The 19,007-nt window shown below is 45.3% G+C and overlaps 1 protein-coding gene across 3 annotated transcripts in view; it reads right to left on the minus strand.

The window, feature by feature from the left end:
- The window catches only part of ANO2 (anoctamin 2), a 334,282-nt gene that overhangs the window by 28,830 nt on the left and 286,445 nt on the right, over positions 1–19,007 (minus strand). For all 3 annotated transcript variants that reach the window (XM_033404279.2, XM_033404277.1, XM_033404276.1), the window contains one exon: positions 9,223–9,368. In XM_033404279.2, coding sequence (XP_033260170.1) covers positions 9,223–9,368 — 146 coding nt within the window. The remainder of the gene's footprint in view (positions 1–9,222; positions 9,369–19,007) is intronic.

Raw genomic sequence — 19,007 nt, forward strand, 5'->3', positions numbered from 1 at the left:
ATAAAGGTGGTGGAGAACCCGGAAAAGAGTCACGGAACCAAGTCTCTGAGCCGACGGGCTGAGAAGTGTTTTCCCCGAGATGCAGTCTCTTCCTGGCCTCATCTGAAGTCTCAGAACAAGCCTGAGGGGGCTTCCCTGGTGGCGCAGTGGTTGGGAGTCTGCCTGCCAGTGCAGGGGACGCGGGTTCGTGCCCTGGTCTGGGAGGATCCCACATGCCGCAGAGCGACTGGGCCCATCAGCCACAATTGCTGAGCCTGCACGTCTGGAGCCTGTGCTCCGCAACGAGAGAGGTCGCGGTAGTGAGAGGCCCGTGCACCGCGATGAAGAGTGGCCCCCACTCGCCGCAACTGGAGAAAGCCCTCGCGCAGAGATGAAGACCCAACACAGCCCAAAACAAATAAATAAACAAATTCAAGAAAACAAGCCTGAGGTGGCAGCTGGGAGACAAGAGTCTTGCTCCAGTGCAGAGTCTGTCCTGCCTCTGTTGGCACTTTCTGGAGAACCCAAGGAAGCTCGGTGAGTGAGCGGTCACGGGCTGGGGGCAGAGGAGAGCGGACAGTCCTCGGTCACACACCTCTGCTAAGGCACAAGGGAGCCAGAGACCCCCAGCCTCTCCGAAGCAAGCAGAGGGGGCTGCATTTGTTCTGTGACAAGGAGGCCCTTTCCTGTAACCGCTGGCCCATCACTCTCTGCCTCTAGACCCCGAGGTCCTGGAGGGCCCGGCCCCCTTTGTTGCCTCTGTGCCCCGAGTGCCTGCTCGGGGCCTGACACAGTATTGCCCCCGGCGTGGAGGGGAGGGGCGCTGCAGGAGCCAGGACGTGAAACTGGGTTGCGTTTCAGTCCAAGTCTGGGGGAGAACCCTGCCCTCTGCCCACTTCCACCGGGATCAGTGACTGGATCCCTGAAGGCCAAGGAGCAAATGAAAACCAGAAGTGACTTTTCTTGGAGGGAAACTCTGATGATAAACGTGTCTCGGTTTGGTCTTGGGAGATGAAAGTTGCTGCATATAAAAAATAATAAAAAGGACTTCTCTGGTGGTCCAGTAGTTAATACTCTGCACTTCCACTGCAGGGGGCGCGGGTTCAACTCTGGTCAGGAACTAAGATCCCACATGCCGTGCAGCGTGGCCAAAATAATAATAATAATAAATATGACCACCACGAAATGGGAGGCCGGCCCAGATACCACGGGATAAAGAGCAAGGAGGCCTCAGTTTCTCTGCCACGGAAGGAAAGGGAGTGGGAGCCATTCCTTCAAGAAATAGTTTATTGAGCCCTTACTATGTTCCAGGAGCAGGGCTGAGTGTTGCAGCCAGACAGGAGTGAGACCCAGTGTCTGCCCCAGAGCACTGCCATTTCCTCCTGTGCCAAAGCAGGTACAGGAGAAGAGAAGAACTGAGGATGGGAGAACTGAACAACGATTCTAGGAGATGTGTTTGAGCCTGAACAGCTCACCAAGAACTTGCAGCAGCAAACAGGCCAACACAGGCCGGTTTAGACCCACCAGATGCGCACACGTGGGTGTCCTCAGATGCTGCGCCTCGCGGGTCTGAACTTCACCTGAAAGGACGTCAGTAACCAATGTTGAAGGATTCTAAGTAGAAAAGAGAATACGTTCTGGATTGCCTTTTAGAAAAGCTCTTTTAAAAGCTGGGAAGGAAAAGGCAAAGAGGGAGTGGAGAAAGAAGCAGTTAGGATGCATTTGCAGTCATTCAAAGGAGGAAGGGGGAGGACTTACATGGAAATCCAAAATTCTTCGTAGAGACTGTAGACCAAGAAAGCCACCCTGTCATATCAGTAAACAAAGGATGCTGGGGCCATCAAGCCATCAGCCACTGCAGTCCCCATACTGTGCACCCTGAGGGGATTCAGGATGGGGAAAGAAACCAGGATACTGGCCCCAGATAGCTGAGGTGCATATCAAAGGAATGATTTCAGTGAGCCCAGACTCCTGCATCTTCCTGTACAGTACTGAGCAAAGTGCTCAATTCATTAACTTGAGATGTCTGCTTTTTCCTTAATTAACAGTAATCTTTTGATGCTCCAGCTACCTGTTTTTTGGTTTGTTTTCTTGTTTTTTGCAAAAGTCTCCCAGGCTTAGAAGTCCTCCGCATGCCTGCCGAATAAGACGTAATTCTCAACTCTTAGGTGGTGCAATTTTTTTTTCAGTCGACAAGGCAAAGCCAGTGAGGTAAGGAGCCGTGGATAACACAGAGTCTGGATCTTCCGGAGCAGGCCTCTCCCCAGCTAGATGTGATGCAAAGTCAGAAAGGAGTCACGGAAGAGAAGTCAGGGTCTACGCCAGTTCACGGATGCGTCTCCCGAATGCTGAAGTTCAAATTTGCAACTTGGTGAGACAACTTGGGTGCAGCTGCAAGGGTGTAGATGCCCTGGTCTCTGGGGGGAACCTGCCCATGCGTTTCCATCAGCGAGGTCATTCTTACATGTCTTGGTGGGCATATCCAGAGAGCAGGGGAGACTGACAGCTCTTGCCCCTTCAAAATAACAATCTGACATTTACTCCTAATAAATAAGGAAATGTGCAACCACCAGTGCACCTCCTTTTCTATTCGGGGTTTGACAGGACTGTAAGCTCATGACTGAGAAAAATGAGACCCCCTATGATGACAATGTCAATGACAAGAAGAAATTCATCTCCTCGCCCACATGAATGGCCTGAGGGCCTCAAAGCTTGGGCTGCATTTAGGAAACCAGAGGAGGCTCTAAGAGGGATAATTGAATTCCGGAGTCAGGAAGACAATAGTGATTATTTTTTGGATGACTAGAGGAACAAACATTTGTGGGTTTGAGATAAACAGATGACAAAAAGAGCCCATCTGAGACGCCAGACTTGACAAGCAGAGCCCTAAGACCTTTGTGTTCTCTGGAGGGACAAGTATCTTGGAATGTTTATATCTCAGGCTTCTGAGTGTGATTCTTAGAACTGTCTTGGAATCTCGTACCCTCAGTCTTTAAACATTACTGTCTGATCCTACTGCCTGATGGGATGGGAGGAACCTCCAGGGCTCACTACATGCAGGGGCTTCAGACTGTTTTTAGTCAATTCCTAGATTAAAGAGAAAGAAACCAGACACCTGACACTAACAGCGGCAGCTGACTGTCACTGAGAGAGTATCCAGACCAAGTGTTTTAACTACTCCAGATTCATCTCCTGGTTTTCAGAAGCATCCTACAAGGTAGGTGCTATTTTCATCAAAAGATGCCACTTTTCAGGTGAGGTAATCTGGCCTGGCTGACCTGAAGCCTCAAGCCATTGTAGGACAGGAAGCCCGGCAGTTGACCCCAGAGCCAGCCCACCCTTAACCACACTTAGCCTACACTGCTAGATGAAGTCATTGTTTGGTAAAGTTTATTCTGCGGCCTAGTCTTTGATCGTACATGGGATCAAATACTCCCTGAAAGGGTGAAGAGGATAATCCAGAGATATTAGGGATGAAAGACATCTAACTCAGAAACATTGTCCTGGGACCTCCCTGGCAGTCCAGTGGGTAAGACTCCATGCTGCTAATGCAGGGGGCCCGGGTTCGATCCCTGGTCAGGGAACTAGATCCTGCATGCGTGCTGCAACTAAGAGTTTGCATGCCACAACTAAAGATCCCACATTCTGCAGCTAAGACCTGGAGCAGCCTAAATAAAAACATAAATAAATGTTTTTGAAAAAAAGGAACACTGTCCTTGCGCTTACAGAAAATACAAAATAAAATAGTCATGTCTCTAAAATGATTGGTAACTTAGCAAAATGGCCTAAAGGGTTCTGTGAGTTTCTGTGGAACCCAGCATGGAAAGCCCATGTGTGGTCCAGGCTTCATCCCCGCAGACAAGGCTGAATCAATATCAACCTGAATTGTTGGAGAGACTGTCCTGGTCTCTAAACTTGTTCTTCCCTCTGGGTGCCTTATAAATGATTCATGAATGAAAGAATGAATATGAACAAATGAATGTGTCCACCTGTGCTTCCTCATTCCCTCTCCATTCCCCTCCTGCACTAGCTGCCCATTTTCCTCAAGAGAAACAGAGCTCATACATCGTCACAGCACCGACCAAGATTTTACACCTGCTCCCTACGGCCTGATGCAAAATGCAAACTTGTCAGGTCTTCCTTAGAGTTCTCCAATAATCCCTGGTCTTTCTCTGTTCCCTCCCTACCCCAAAACCATCATTTGCTTTGTCAACAGCTACTCACGGCCATGAGACTCTTTGGACTTGCCAGTCCTCTGCCTTGGAATGCTCTCCCTTACTCAGATTATTAATAAGTGGACCCTCAGAATCAGAAGGGACCCTGTGGATCAAGACCAATCTCCTACCTGGAGCTGGAAACCTCTTTTTTTTGTGTGTGTGTGATACGTGGGCCTCTCACTGTTGTGGCCTCTCCCGTTGCGGAGCACAGGCTCCAGATGCGCAGGCTCAGCGGCCATGGCTCACGGCGTGGCCCAGCCGCTCCACGGCACGTGGAATCTTCCTGGACCGGGGCACGAACCCATGTCCCCTGCATCGGCAGGCGGACTCTCAACCACTGCGCCACCAGGGAAGCCCTGGAAACCTCTTTAGAACATCCTTGACCCACCATCAACCAAGCCCTGCTTTGAAAACGATCCTTCATTTTCCACTTAAAATTATTAAAAACTTACCTCTGTTAAGAAACCTGCCCTCATTAATAAATAAAGGTATTCATTCCCTCACTCGTCTTTGTTTATCAGACATGTTGAGTGCCTGTCACGTGCCAGGGAATGTGCTGGGCTCTGGGGGACATGAAAAGTCATGGGCCTCACTCACTGCTCGTTAGATGGGTCTGCAAAAGAACGGCTATTACCATAATTCTGTAGGATACACCATCAGTGTGTGCACCAAATGCAACACTGGGACAGAAAAGCAAACAGTTAATGATTCCTCTCAGCAGGAATGGGGTTAGGAAGACTTCACAGAGGAAGCACTGTGAAGAGCTAACTCTTAAAGGATGAGTCTGGAATATTCACATCAACAGGTAGAATGAGGTGGGCACGGGGGCTGGGAATCTCCAGCTGAATGCACACTGACCATTCTTTCATTACCACTTGACTTCAGGGTAATAAATAACTGGTACCCATTGGAAGAGTATTTCGTATGTGGTCTATGGCGAAGGGAATTGGTCTAGTCCTTTCAGAAAGCAATTTGGTAAAACAAGTCAAGAACCATACAATGGCCATCCTTTAGATCTAGCCATCACATCTGGGGGAGTATATCTTGAGGAAGTAATTACAAATGTGGAAAAGATTACATGCATGAAAATAATATATACTGGATTTGTGAATACAGGGGAAAAATTGGAAACTGAGCCTCCAATTCACTTCCTTGGAAGATAGGTAAATAAACTATGATCCATTTATTAGAGGGTTGATTTATTATGCAGCTGTTTGTTTTAAATATTATATGACAATTTGGAAATATTTATTCATATAAGGCTAACTGAAAAAAGAGAAATGTGTGCATATGATCACAACTTTATTTTTTAACTCATAAATATTTAAAATATTTAAATGTTTAACATATGTGTTACTCTTAGAGGAAAACATAGGCAGAAGACTCTATGACATAAATCACAGCAAGATCCTTTTTGACCCACCTCCTAGAGAAATGGAAATAAAAACAAAAATAAACAAACGGGACCTAATGAAACTTAAAAGCTTTTGCACAGCAAATGAAACCATAAACAAGAAGAAAAGACGACCCTCAGAATGGGAGAAAATATTTGCAAATGAAGCAACTGACAAAGGATTAATCTCCAAAATTTTACAAGCAACTCATGCAGCTCAATACCAGAAAAACAAACAACCCAATCCAAAAATGAGCAGAAGACCTAAATAGACATTTCTCCAAAGAAGATATACAGACTGCCAACAAACACATGAAAGAATGCTCAACATCACTAATCATTACAGAAATGCAAATCAAAACTACAATGAGATATCACCTCACACCGGTCAGAATGGAGAAAAGGGAACCCTCCCGCACTGTTGGTGGGAATGTAAATTGATACAGCCACTGTGGAGAACAGTATGGAGGTTCCTTAAAAAAATAAAAATAGAACTACCATATGTCCCAGCAATCCCACTACTGGGCATATACCCTGAGAAAACCATAATTCAAAAAGAGTCATGTACCAAAATGTTCATTGCAGCTCTACTTACAATAGGACATGGAAGCAACCTAAGCGTCCATCGACAGATGAATGGATAAAGAAGATGTGGCACATATATACAATGGAATATTACTTAGCCATAAAAAGAAACGAAATTGAGTTATTTGTAGTGAGGTGGATGGACCTAGAGACTGTCATACAGAGTGAAGTAAGTCAGAAAGAGAAAAACAAATACCGTATGCTAACACATATATATGGAATCTAAGAAAAAAAAAGGTCATGAAGAACCTAGGGGCAGGACAGGAATAAAGACGCAGACCTACTAGAGAATGGACTTGAGGACATGGAGATGGGGAGGAAGGGTAAGCTGGGACGAAGTGAGAGAGTGGCATGGACATATATACGCTACCAAATGTAAAACCGATAGCTAGTGGGAAGCAGCCGCATAGCACAGGGAGATCAGCTCGGTGCTTTGTGACCACCTAGAGGGGTGGGATAGGGAGGGTGGGAGGGAGACGCAAGAGGGAGGGGATATGGGGATATATGTATACGTACAGCTGATTCACTTTGTTATAAAGCAGAAGCTAACACACCCTTGTAAAGCAATTATACTCCAACAAAGATGTTAAAATAAATCAATAAATAGGAACATTTTTATTTAAAAAAATAAAATAAAATATGTGTTATTTAAAAATAACAAAAGGGGCCTAAGATATGGCACCAAAATGCTACCAAAAGTTGGGCTTGAACAAGGAAAGTTCGGGGAGACATGCTTCCTTCTGTTTTCAAACTTTTTGTTTTATGGTTGTTTTGTTCCCTCTTAACCTGTAAGTAGTTTGCTTGTTTGTTTAATGTATGGAATGAATTTTACTCTCTACAATCTTGGGGTGAACGTCTTCCAAAAATCACCAATTCTTCTACTTCTTGTTTTTTCTGTCTTCTCATTACTTGGTATGTGCCCAAGTCTGAACGTGACATAGTGCGTGACTGTTTAGTGACAGTGGCTGACGAAGTACAGCATGTTTTCCTATACCCTGCCTTCCCGGGGCCTCAAGACCATTAGGAGAAACAGCAACCCTTGACACAGCTTTTGTTTGTGCTACACACTCTTCCATGCACTTCACAGACATTAATTCATTATATATATATATATATATTTTTTTTTTTTTTTTTTTTTTTTTTTTGCGGTACGCGGGCCTCTCACTGTTGTGGCCTCTCCCGTTGCAGAGCACAGGCTCCGGACGCGCAGGCTCAGTGGCCATGGCTCATGGGCCCAGCCGCTCTGCGGCATGTGGGATCTTCCCGGACCGGGGCACGAACCTGTGTCCCCCGCATCGGCAGGTGGACTCTCAACCACTGCGCCACCAGGGAAGCCCGATTCATTATATATTGATACAACAATCCCATGAAGTTAGGCTTAGGACTAGGGTTAGGGTTAGCCATTTACCCAAAGCTATCTAGCTAGTTGGTGATAGAGCCAGGATTTGAACCCAGGGAGTATGGCTCAAGGGTCTCTGCTCTTAATCACTCAAGACAGGGAGCTTTGAAATAGCCAGCTCTCTGTACAGACAGGCAGACAGGCATTAACACCTACACAAATAACTGCGTGGTTGGGGGGAGGGGCTGGAGATGGAGGGTGGAGTTTGAAAGACAGAGCTATGGGGGTTCTAGCGTAAGCCCCTTCCCGAATGGAAGCCTCAATCTGGCATCGATCTCTTTCTGAGAGGATGGCAGACGCAGAATGACATCTGAAATCTGAGCGGTCATCTCTGCGTAAATATAGGGCTCAGTGTTGGAGAGGTAGCCCTTAGCGAGAGGCAAAAAGCATCAGAGAGCTGTGTGTTTACACAAACTGTGTCTTGATATTTCCTCTGCCTGTTGTTCTTGAGGCAGACATAATGATTGCTTCTTCTCTGGGGCATTTATTCAGATGACAAAGCTCAGGCTTTGCCTGGAATTGTAGAGACCCCAGAACTCGAACAGAACTTTGTTGACCATCTCATCTAGACCTTGTCCATCCCTCTACCCTTAGCACACACACACACACACACACACACACACACACACACACTCTCTCTCTCTCTCTCTCTTATGAAGACAGAGGATACGTATCCATTAGAAATAACAAGTGAGGTACCTGGTACACAGAGGCGTTAGTAGCCCCTGTTAAAAGGAATTAACCAAAGAAGGCAGGAGTCATTACGCAAACACAATGAGGGTCCAATGATATGAAGTCCTGAGTGATTCTTTCGTTGGATCTGACTCATGTTTCTCCATTCACTCTAGATTGAGTCAATGTTTACATGATATGTCTGCCCTCTCGGTCCTATGTTTTTAATTCATTAGTTCCAAGTCTTGGAAACAGGCTACTCAAATATTCACCCCAGTGAAAGCTCAGGGTTATTAATAAGCAGACAAGTGTTTGCAGGCAGCTGGTCCGAGCTGGGACACTGCTCACGATGGAGAACACGTGGCTTCCGAACCACGTCTGAAATGACTGTGTTCTGCTGGCCTGCGCTGCACACGCTCCTACTCTTAGGCCTCATCCAAGAACAATCAGAGACTATGACTAGAAATCTTCCTCTCACCCCCTACCCAAAACATCCCCGCCATTTTTAGAGGAAAGATGACATTTTCCCCAGCCCCACCTGATCAGAGTGAGGGACTCTCCTATATTCTCCTCGTCAAGGTTTATATATCCTTGTCCCAAGGGTCAGAGGACTACTTTCCTCGTTCTTAGCGGAAATTCCATTCTTAAATATCAGACTTCCCAATTTGCCTCTCATGGTAGAAACCACGGGAAGGAACCCGAGAGACGACACCTGTCATTTGACAGATGAAGACAGGTGGCCCCCAAAGAAGAAGGGACCATTTGAGGATCAAGTTGGTGATGAGATGCTGCCGGTTCGCAGACCAGGGCTCCTTCTGCCCACACCCTCCTCAACGTCCACGTGGCACTGAAGGCGACACTGTGTCGCCATGAAGCCCGGGAAGGAGCAGAGGCTGCCTCAGTTACTTTCCTAACCCTCCCCCTGACCCCCTTATCTGAACGCACCCCCAGTGGAGGGAAAGCCCATGGGCTCTTACTCATTTCCATGTACTCTGGCGTCAGTCCAGTGTACGGTTCCAGGCTGTAGTCTAGATCCCACTGCTCTGGACGCTTTGAACAGGCGGAGTCAGCTTCTCCAGGCTCTGTCTCACCTTTCAGCTTCCGAAATAATTTCTTTAGCTTCCTGGAAAAGAAAGGGATCCGTCACCAAGAGCCTCTGGAGGAGAGGGTTAGTTCTTCAGACAGAAAGGAGAAAAACAACTAAGTTTTGAAACTGGACCATCTCTCATCTAAGGACAGAGAGAGGAACACTAAGGAGACTACTTTTCTCTTAAAGACAGTCCCAGGAGGTCCTTTGTCGGGATAATAAAAGGGTCATCCCGCAAAGGACCAAGTTTCTTCAAACCCGAAGAAACTTTTAATTCTTCCTGCTGCTTGATAAGCAACAGGAGTGTTGGCCCTTCCTGTCCTATTTTCTAACGGGTGATCTGTCCACCCTCTTCATGGGGAAGGGAGGGTGTTTAGAAAGTAGCAGAAAGATGCCATCTTCCCACCTCAAACATTTTCATGTGTTAATAACATGAATAGCGTATGTCCATTAAAGCCAAGCTAAACGTTGTCCACCATTGCTATGGGGTGAATCGTATCCCCCCAAATTCATATGTTGAAACTCAGAGCCCCAGTGTGACCATATGTGAAGACAGGGCTTTTAGGAAGTACTTATGGTTAAATGGGGTGATAAAGGTGGGTCCTAACCCAAAAGATTGTTCGCCTTGTAAGAAAAGGAAGAGACAGCAATCTCTCTCCACCGTGTGAGGTCACAGTCATCTGAAAGCCAGGAAGAAGGCCCCCACTAGAAACCAAACCCTGCCAGTCCTTACCTTGGATTTTCCAGCCTCCAGAACTATGAGAAAACACATTTCTGTTGTTTAAGCCCCCCAGTCTATGGTATTAGTTATGGCAGCCTGAGTAGACTAAGTCAACCACATTCAGGACATTTTTGGTCTAGAATGAGAACAAGACAATAATGGCCCAGCCTCCTGGGATTGGTATGAGGATGAAGTGAAACAGTGTTTATACCATCCTCAGCACAATATCTGGACACAGTAAGCATTCAATAGATGCTAGCTATTATTATTTTTAATATTAAATGCTAAGATTAATTAAATGCCTGAAGGTACGATCTTTTCATCCCTCCCCCTGTTACACAATACACAGAGAATGAAATGAGGATAAGGAGTGAGGTCCCAGTTCTGCTGATTGGTCTAAGAGGAAGTTTCTAGGAGACTGTGGAAGGAGAACTAACAGCAGAACAGTCAGAAGCATAAACCTGAAATGTTTAAAGGGATTGTGCCTATAACTTAAGGCTGTTATTACCATTTTACAGCTGGGAGGGCTGAGACTCAGAGTGGCTAGGGGTTGCTTGCGGTCCAAAGCCTGGCATAAGGACCCAGGTCTTCTGGCTCTGGCCCAGGTTTCTTTTCCTCCACAATTCATGGTCAAGGTCTCCATGAAGGAGACTTGGGATTGACACATGGAATTCATGAGAGCAAGAACCAAAAAGAGAAGGGGAACCGAGCGGATGGGAAGCAGAAGATCACCCTTCCTTCCCACGTGAGTCTCCAGCCGCCCCTCTGTTCGAACCTGCTGTGGCTATCGCTCATTCAGGGGCAATCTCTGATTGTTCTGGTCTTTAGCTTATAGTTCCCGATAATTCTAAGTTGAAATCTCAGCTCTTCACTCCCTGGTGTGTCAGATAATCTCTTTAGCCTCAGTTTCCTCCTTTAGTCTTCCTTTAGCCTTCATTTCCTACTAAATGAAGATGATGCTAAAAGATAGGTCCTAGAACCAATTCAATGAGATAAGGTATATAAAGGCAATTTAAGAGCAACCATGTTTGGAACAAGGTAACTGCTCAATAAATGTTAACTATCATTAATGTAAAAAAACAAACTAAAATAAAGGGATTGTAAAGTCCATGTTCCATCCGAATGCAGGAATCCTCCCCCCACACACATCCTCACACAAGGCCATCCAACCCCTGTGCAGCTCTTTCCAGAGAAGCACTCACGAAATCATTAGGCACCTCATTCTATCGTTAGAAAGTGTTCAGGCAAGTAGTGGGAATCCCATGGTTCAAAATAATGTTTTGATCGGTGCCTTGTCCAATACCACCGCCATCAAGAAGCCTGTAGTATTGCGGTATGGGTAAAAGTCTGATCTTGGATGTCAGGAAGTCGTTCTTTAAAAACCTAGTTTTACAACTCACCAGTTATATTTTCTTGGGCAAGTTATGAAAACTCCATAAGCTTTAGTTTTCTTATCTATAAGATGAGAAAATAAATATTAACTGGCCCATTGGGTCAGTTAAAGGAGATAATCTATGTAACATGCTTAATTTAGGGCTTGGTACGTGTCAAGAGCTCCATAAATATATCGTCCTTATCACTGTCATCCTCATCATCACAGGAGGATCTAAAGAATGAGTTGAGATCCACAGAATCAACAGTAAAATAAAATATTTCATAATAAGATAGCAAGCAACGATTCTGTGATCACAAGAAATTAAGAAAAGCCTAGATGGAGCCTGAAGGTTCTGAAGCCAAATAGTATGAAGTGGCTGAGACCCTGTCTGTGAGTCGGGACAGAAGGACAGGATGAAGAAAAAACATAAGGAAGAGAGAGACAAGAAAAGAAGGAAGGAAAAGAAGGGAGGGAGAGAGGGAAGGAGGAAGGGAAGGTCTACAACCAGAACTCAAATTAAGACTTTTCCGCCAAGTACCAGGAATCAGAAAACTCGGCCACATCTTTAGTAAAGAATAGTAAATGGGGCTTCCCTGGTGGCGCAGTGGTTGAGAGTCTGCCTGCCGATGCAGGGGACGCGGGTTCGTGCCCCGGTCCGGGAAGATCCCACATGCCGCGGAGCGGCTGGGCCCGTGAGCCATGGCCGCTGAGCCCGCGCGTCCGGAGCCTGTGCTCCGCAACGGGAGAGGCCACAACAGTGAGAGGCCTGCGTACCGCAAAAAAAAAAAAAAAAAAAAAAAAAGAATAGTAAATGGTTTTAAGTAAACATGGAAAATTGAACACATGCATACATCCCTGTCCACTTCTGAAATGCTACCAAAATGATAGTGAATGAATTTTAAAATGTATAAAACCACAAGGTTAAAGAAAATAGTCATGACTACAGTAGAGTATGAGAGATATTAATGACCATCTTGGAAGATGAACAGTGAATGAAGGAGTTAGCAAAGCTGTGATGGCTGAATACCAAGTACCTACAGTGGAAGACGGAAGGGAAAAGCAAGTCAACTCATGCTGAAAAATCTCAGAAAGGCTCAGGAATTGCAGGCACCAGGTATCAGCAAAGGCAGGAGGTAGGGATTGGTCAAGGCACTATTAAAGGAACAGCAGACCCTAATCTCTCTGTCCACCCATATTGCCCAAGTGACCACCACTTCCCAACACCAACAGGAGCAAAAAGTTTATTCAGAGAAGAAAATGAACCAGGGAAACTCTGGATCTGACATAAATCCAATAAAATGATAGGAAGTTAAAAATCAATAACCTCTTAGGGAAAAAAGAAAATAGAACTAAAGACAAATATATGGGCAAGAGGAAAGAAAAGAGAAGGAAATTAATCAGTCTATGAACTTCAACATTTACGCAGCAAGAGAAGACAGAGAAAATGGTGGGGAAGAAACTACAAGAGAAATAAAGAAAATGTCCCAGAGGTGAAGGACATGCACTTTTTTTTTTAAATTTTTTTGGCCACACCACACGGCATGTGGGATCTTAGTTCCCCAACTACGGATCGAACCCACACCCCCTGCATTGGAAGTGCATAGTCTTAACCCCTGGACCGCCAGGGAAGTCCCAGGACATGCACTCTCTGATTTTAAGGACCTACTCACCAAAATGAAGAAAGAAAAGGATCTCCACCAAAGCATATCACCTTGAGATTTCAGAACACTAAGAAGAAAGAAAAGGATTCTAACAGCTTCCAGGTCCAGAAGGACAAAGATAGATTCTCTAAAAATTATAAGCAAAAGGATATTAGAATTCTCAACATCAGCCCTTTACAATAGAAAACTCCAGGGAAATGTATTAACATTGAGAAGGCAAATGATTTTTAGCATAGGATTTTATACCTAGCCAAAGTATACAAGGAGTGCAAAGGCAGAATGAAGACATTTTCAAACATGCAAATTTTCAAAAAAGATGTATTTCTATGCCTCCATTCTCATGAAGTTCCTGGAGGATGAATTTCACCAACCAAGGATCTAAAGCAATAGAGAAAACAGTATGGAATCTGGCAAAGAATCCACCAGAAAAAAAAGTGTTGGACCTAACAGGGATTGATAGCTGTATGGAAGGTTTAGCGAACAAACACTTCTGGTCTAAACAGGATAATGGAGGGTTCCTAGAGGATGGTCTCAAGGAAAAAAATAAATGTGACCAATAAGACATCTGATGTGTTTAAAAAGAATGAAATATTGCCATTGGCAGCAACATGATGGACCTAGAGATTATCATACTAAGTGATGTAAGTCAGAGAAAGACAAATATGATATCACATATGTGGAATCTAAAAAATAATACTAATGAATCTATACACAAAACAGAAACAGACTCACAGACATAGAAAACAAACTTATGATTACCAAAGAGAAAAGGGACAGGGGAGGGATAAATTAGGAGTTTGGGATTAACAGATACAAACTATTATACATAAAATAGATAAACAATAAGGATTTACTGTATAACACAGGGAACTATATTCAATATCTTATAGTAACGTATAGTGAAAAATAAACTGAAAAAGAATATATACACATGCATGGCTGAATCACTTTGCTGTACACCTGAAACTAACACAATATTGTAAATAAACTATATTTCAATTTTTAAAAATGATCAGGCAAAACCCAAAAGATAAATAAGAAATAAAAGACATCCGATGTGTTTAATGAGGTAATTAAGCCGGGGAAGTGGACACTTGAACAAGTGTCACCAATATGGTATAATGAGTATTATAAAGGGAGAGATTTAGGGAATCATGGGCAACCTAACCTGCAAGGTTTCCCTGGGGAAAAGCTGTGTAACCCAACCGAAGGATGAAAGACGAAAGCAGCAGCATGGGAAAGTGAGAGGGGGTGGGGGGGGGGTTCTAGGCAGAGGGAGTTATTTGTGCAACAGCCAGAGACAGTGCGAGCACGGCCACCGCCCGGAACAAAGGGAGACCCAAACGTCCGCAGCATAAAGCAGCAGAGAAAGTGATGAAGGAGGGCGTGAGAGGCAGCACCAGTTCATGAAGATGGCCTTGTAAGCCGTGCGGATGTGGCGGTTCAAGTGAGAGATCAGGGTAGCAGAGGCCAGGATGACTGCCGTGGCCATGGAAGAAAGCAGAACGAGACACGCTTAGGAGGTGGGGTTAAGAAGCTGGTGGGGAATTGCAGTTGGGAAGGGAAGAGGAACCGAGGATGACCCCCCGAAGTCCTTGGCCGTGTGGGTGGGTGGTGGCAGAGTTCGCTAAACTGGGGGACACAAGAGGAGAGCGGGAGGAGAAGTTGTTGAGATGGAGGGCTTCATGAGACAATTAAGTAGGGATGTCTCGTAAACAGTTATATGGGGTCTAGAGCTCTGAAAACAGGTCCGGGTTGGAGCTAGAGACCCGAGAACCATCACGGAGAGAACAATGGAAACTCTAGCAACGAACACCTCCTGTGGGTGGCGTGGAGGGGAAGGAGCCTTCAGAGGGCAAGGAAGGAGCAGTCACAGGAAGAGATGCTCAACTGTGAGACCCTGTGGCAACGAAGGCCAGGGCAGAGGACGGCCTCAGGAAGGACACCGCGGTCGGCCATGCAATACGCCGTGGGGGGGTCCAAACATCCACAAATAATTCTTACGAACCTCTCCTTACTGGGAGTCTCCCTCCTGGAGATCTCAGCGCCCATTAAAAACATTAATAAAGGAAGTCCCTCGAGAGCAGGATTTAAGAGGAATCCTGCACGTTGTATAACACACAGACGGGGCGTTTGGAAAACTTCACATTATGATTCCTACCGTATGATGCATTCGTTTGTTAAAATAACTCCTTTGAGGTTACCCTTGTCTCCTTTTCATCTGCTCTTTCTCTGTCCCTTGTGAATGACAAGTCTGAGAAACTCTGTCCAGAAGCCTCTGAGCCTTTCCCCTGCATGTGCCCCACAGGCTCACCCTGAGACCACGGTGACTGTCGGTCACGCCTTGGCCTCCTGGCTGCAGGATCCAGGCCCCAGGAGTCCTCCACAGACCCTGGCTTCACAGACCTCGAGCCTCGTGAAAGAAGGCAGAAGCAAGCCCGCCATGGGCCGAAGAAGAGAAACACATCAGCCTCGGAGCTGTGTATTCCTCTTCTTGACACAGGACAGGATTCAACTTTGTTCCTTAAACCCCTGACTCACAGTCATAGTCCACTGTATTGAGGGGAACACACAGCTTCCCTTGCCTGTGATGGCTTTAAAGAGAGACTGTTTTATGTCTTTAAATACAATATTTATCACATTTATCAAAAAAAGAAGAAAGTTTATGAAATCTTCCTGGCTGTGTGCAGGGGTATATTGGCTATTTTGGGGTGTGATCTGGTGCTTCTAGCAAGAATAGGGACGGGGGGACATTTTGCCAGCGGAAGTATTAATTCATCAGCTCTGTCCATCTCAGACGTCACTCAGGAAAGAATCTGGCACCTGAAAAAGAGCATTTACCCTTACACACACACACACACACACACACACACACACACACACACACACACATTTATCTCTCTGAACGATTAAAGGCCATTTCCAATTTTGCTTCATGGAATACTAGAGCTGAGTTCGAGATAAAATTATAGCGAGGACTTGGGATGTGCTGTGGCGTGTTTGGGGGCACCATGACGTCTGGATCCAAAGTCCATTTTGCACAAACACATATGGGAAAGGTGGTGTGTGTGTGGCGGGGGAGATGAGGAAAATCCCCATCAATGGACTCAGATCATAAATAGCACAAGATCGGATTCTGCCCTGCGAGCCGGCCATGTCTGAAGTTATCTCAGAAGGAGCTGCCAATGAGCATTATTCTGGAGCCTGTTGTGTTGAAAACCACCTGGCTCCCCTCTGGAAAGCATCTGTCACAACTGTGTCAGGCCCCAGGAGCCTGGGGATGTGTGAGTGGGGAGAGTCCAAGGCCAGGCCACACAACTTCAGCTTCATCTAGTATCATGTCCTCATTGCCCGTAAAGAGTTACTGCTCCCAGTTTTGCTGCTTCCTCCGAAAGCACTTCATTTTTCCATCTCCAGGGGCTCTGAAGCAGGCCTAGCAAAAGTGGGACATGCTTCTGTCTGGACGGTGCTGGCCTTCCATGGTGGCCCTGTCTGGGGCACCTGCCAGATTTAGGGGTAGCAAAGGGAGAGGTCTGGAAGCTGAAGATGCTTATCTTGGTCCCAAAGGACAGGTGTACAGTATTCATGGACATGCCTGGTATCTGTGCCAGCCCCGTGGAGACCTGCGGGGTTAAAAGGCAAGAACACTGTGCTGAGCCAATGTCTCCCAAGCAAAGGACACGTGCCACTAGCAGCTCATGTGATGTTTTTGGAAGCTCACTAGACTTGGCCTAACATCTCGTTAGAGCACCTGGAAGAATTATTCACTGCTCTCCGCTCATCCCTCTGATTGCAGTCCAGGAGAAAACCCCAGTCTGCTGCTGGTATGTCTTTAACAACTCCCCGGGACTTGTGCAACTTCTTTTTCAGTAAAGAGAATGCAGATCTTAGGCTAACTTCATGGATTAATAATGGATCAGTTTTATTGTATTTCTTTCTACTATTTGCTATTCAGGGTAACTGATAATGTTAGTTTTCCACTTTCAGAAATGTGATGGACTTAAAAAGTGAATTGGTTTAGAGGAAATTAATAGCAAATAGCTGTCTAGGTAGGTAATGGAAAACAATTTAAAAGTTGGCTGACAAATGACCAAAGATTGGGAAACAATCTAATGCAAGAAGCCTACTGGACTGGTCGACTCAAGAAGACACTAGAATTTGTAGTGGTGGTGCTTTTAGCAATACACACACATGCACGCACACGCACACATGCACGCACATGCACGCACAGAGAATCTAAGGAGAACCGTGCACCCTTAGGGAGTTAGATAAATTACAGCCGACTACCTGGCTTACCAGCAAAGCCAGTTCAATAGTCTTTAACATTTTAAAATTCTCTTTGGCAGAATCTCAGCAAATTGCTTTCAGAAGTAAATAACAAACACGAAAAATGATCAATTTATGTGTATAACCATATTTTTTTTACCCCAAATATTCTTATCCAGTATGATTACCTACATAACTCCTCAGACTTGCTTCTGTTTTTAAAAATCAAGTCTGGTCTCGAAGATTAATATTTATCTCCCTGAGGGAAAAAACTGGATGCAGGCTCTGACGGCACCAAAGAGCTACCATGAACCACAAGCCATGGGTCCCAGAACATAAGAGAAAAACACTGTTCCTGAGAAGGTCTTTTCAGCTCACTCCCTGGACTCGAAACACTCAGAGAGCATCACTTGTAAACATAAAAGCCAATGACACTCAGTAACACCTTGGCTACCTGTACCCCCAGGAACGGTTCATCCTTTCTCGGATACCCATATATTCTCTTTTCTAGAGACCTGAGCATATATGCAAGCTGTATTTTTGCATAACCATGTGTCTTTCTAGAATAACTTTCCCAAGGTCTCACAGGGACTATATTGCAATGCCTGGATTTAAACCCAGATCTGTTCAACAATCACTGCCCTACAGAGATGTGTTGCCTCCACGAAAGAGTTAAAGACCACTGGGTCTAGTTTTTATAATTCACACTATTCCTTCGTCACTGTCAGGCTCAGTGGTCATTTCTCTTTTGCCTATAAAAGACTCCCCTTTTTTATTGCTTATTTCATGTTTCTCTATCATACATAAGGATGTGGCCAGGTGCATGAGCTCTGGATTGATGGGTCTAATCTACTGAGAGTGGGCTCTGCCTGGGGCGTGGAAGACCCAATAATCATAATCGTGGCGATTTCAGGTGAGCAAACTCAGTCACAACCTGTAGAATTGCAGAGAACTTTGAAGATAAAATACCGTAGGGCTTGGTGGGAGAACTTTTGCTCTACATTCCTGACTTCAACTATATGATTAGGTTGTATGTGTTCACTAACAGATTAGGAACTAAAATGAGGAAAACTATTTTGGAAGAGAAGTGACTTGTATTGGAATCGGCAGTGACCAATTTCACTGAATAGAGGAGAGGGTCATAGAATGCTAGAGCTGAAATGACAAAACCTTAGAGATTATTACATTATTATATACTAAAGAGGTATTATATCCTGTTGTATATTATGTATTATTATATGCTTTTCCTCAAGAGATGAGGATAGTGAGACGTAGGAAGTGACTTGCTCACAGCTTTATGAATGTCATGCGAATGCCATCAGTTAAAGTGTGGCATAGTAAACACACATCAAGCATAAGGAAGGAAATTTCGCCTTCAAGGAAAACAGCTGTGTGTAGGTATCATCTGTCATGGAGCTGATAGAGTTGCTGGGTGGGGAACATCCAACATACTGTCCAAATGACTGAGTTCTTGCCTCTCTTACACCCTAAAAAAGGCTTCTGGGGGCTTCCCTGGTGGCGCAGTGGTTGAGAGTCCGCCTGCCGATGCAGGGGACACGGGTTCGTGCCCCGGTCCGGGAAGATCCCACATGCCGTGGAGCGGCTGGGCCCGTGAGCCGTGGCCGCTGAGCCTGCGCGTCTGGAACCTGTGT

This window comes from Orcinus orca, chromosome 11 (genome assembly GCF_937001465.1).
Source record: "Orcinus orca chromosome 11, mOrcOrc1.1, whole genome shotgun sequence".
NCBI classification, from domain to species: domain Eukaryota; kingdom Metazoa; phylum Chordata; class Mammalia; order Artiodactyla; family Delphinidae; genus Orcinus; species Orcinus orca.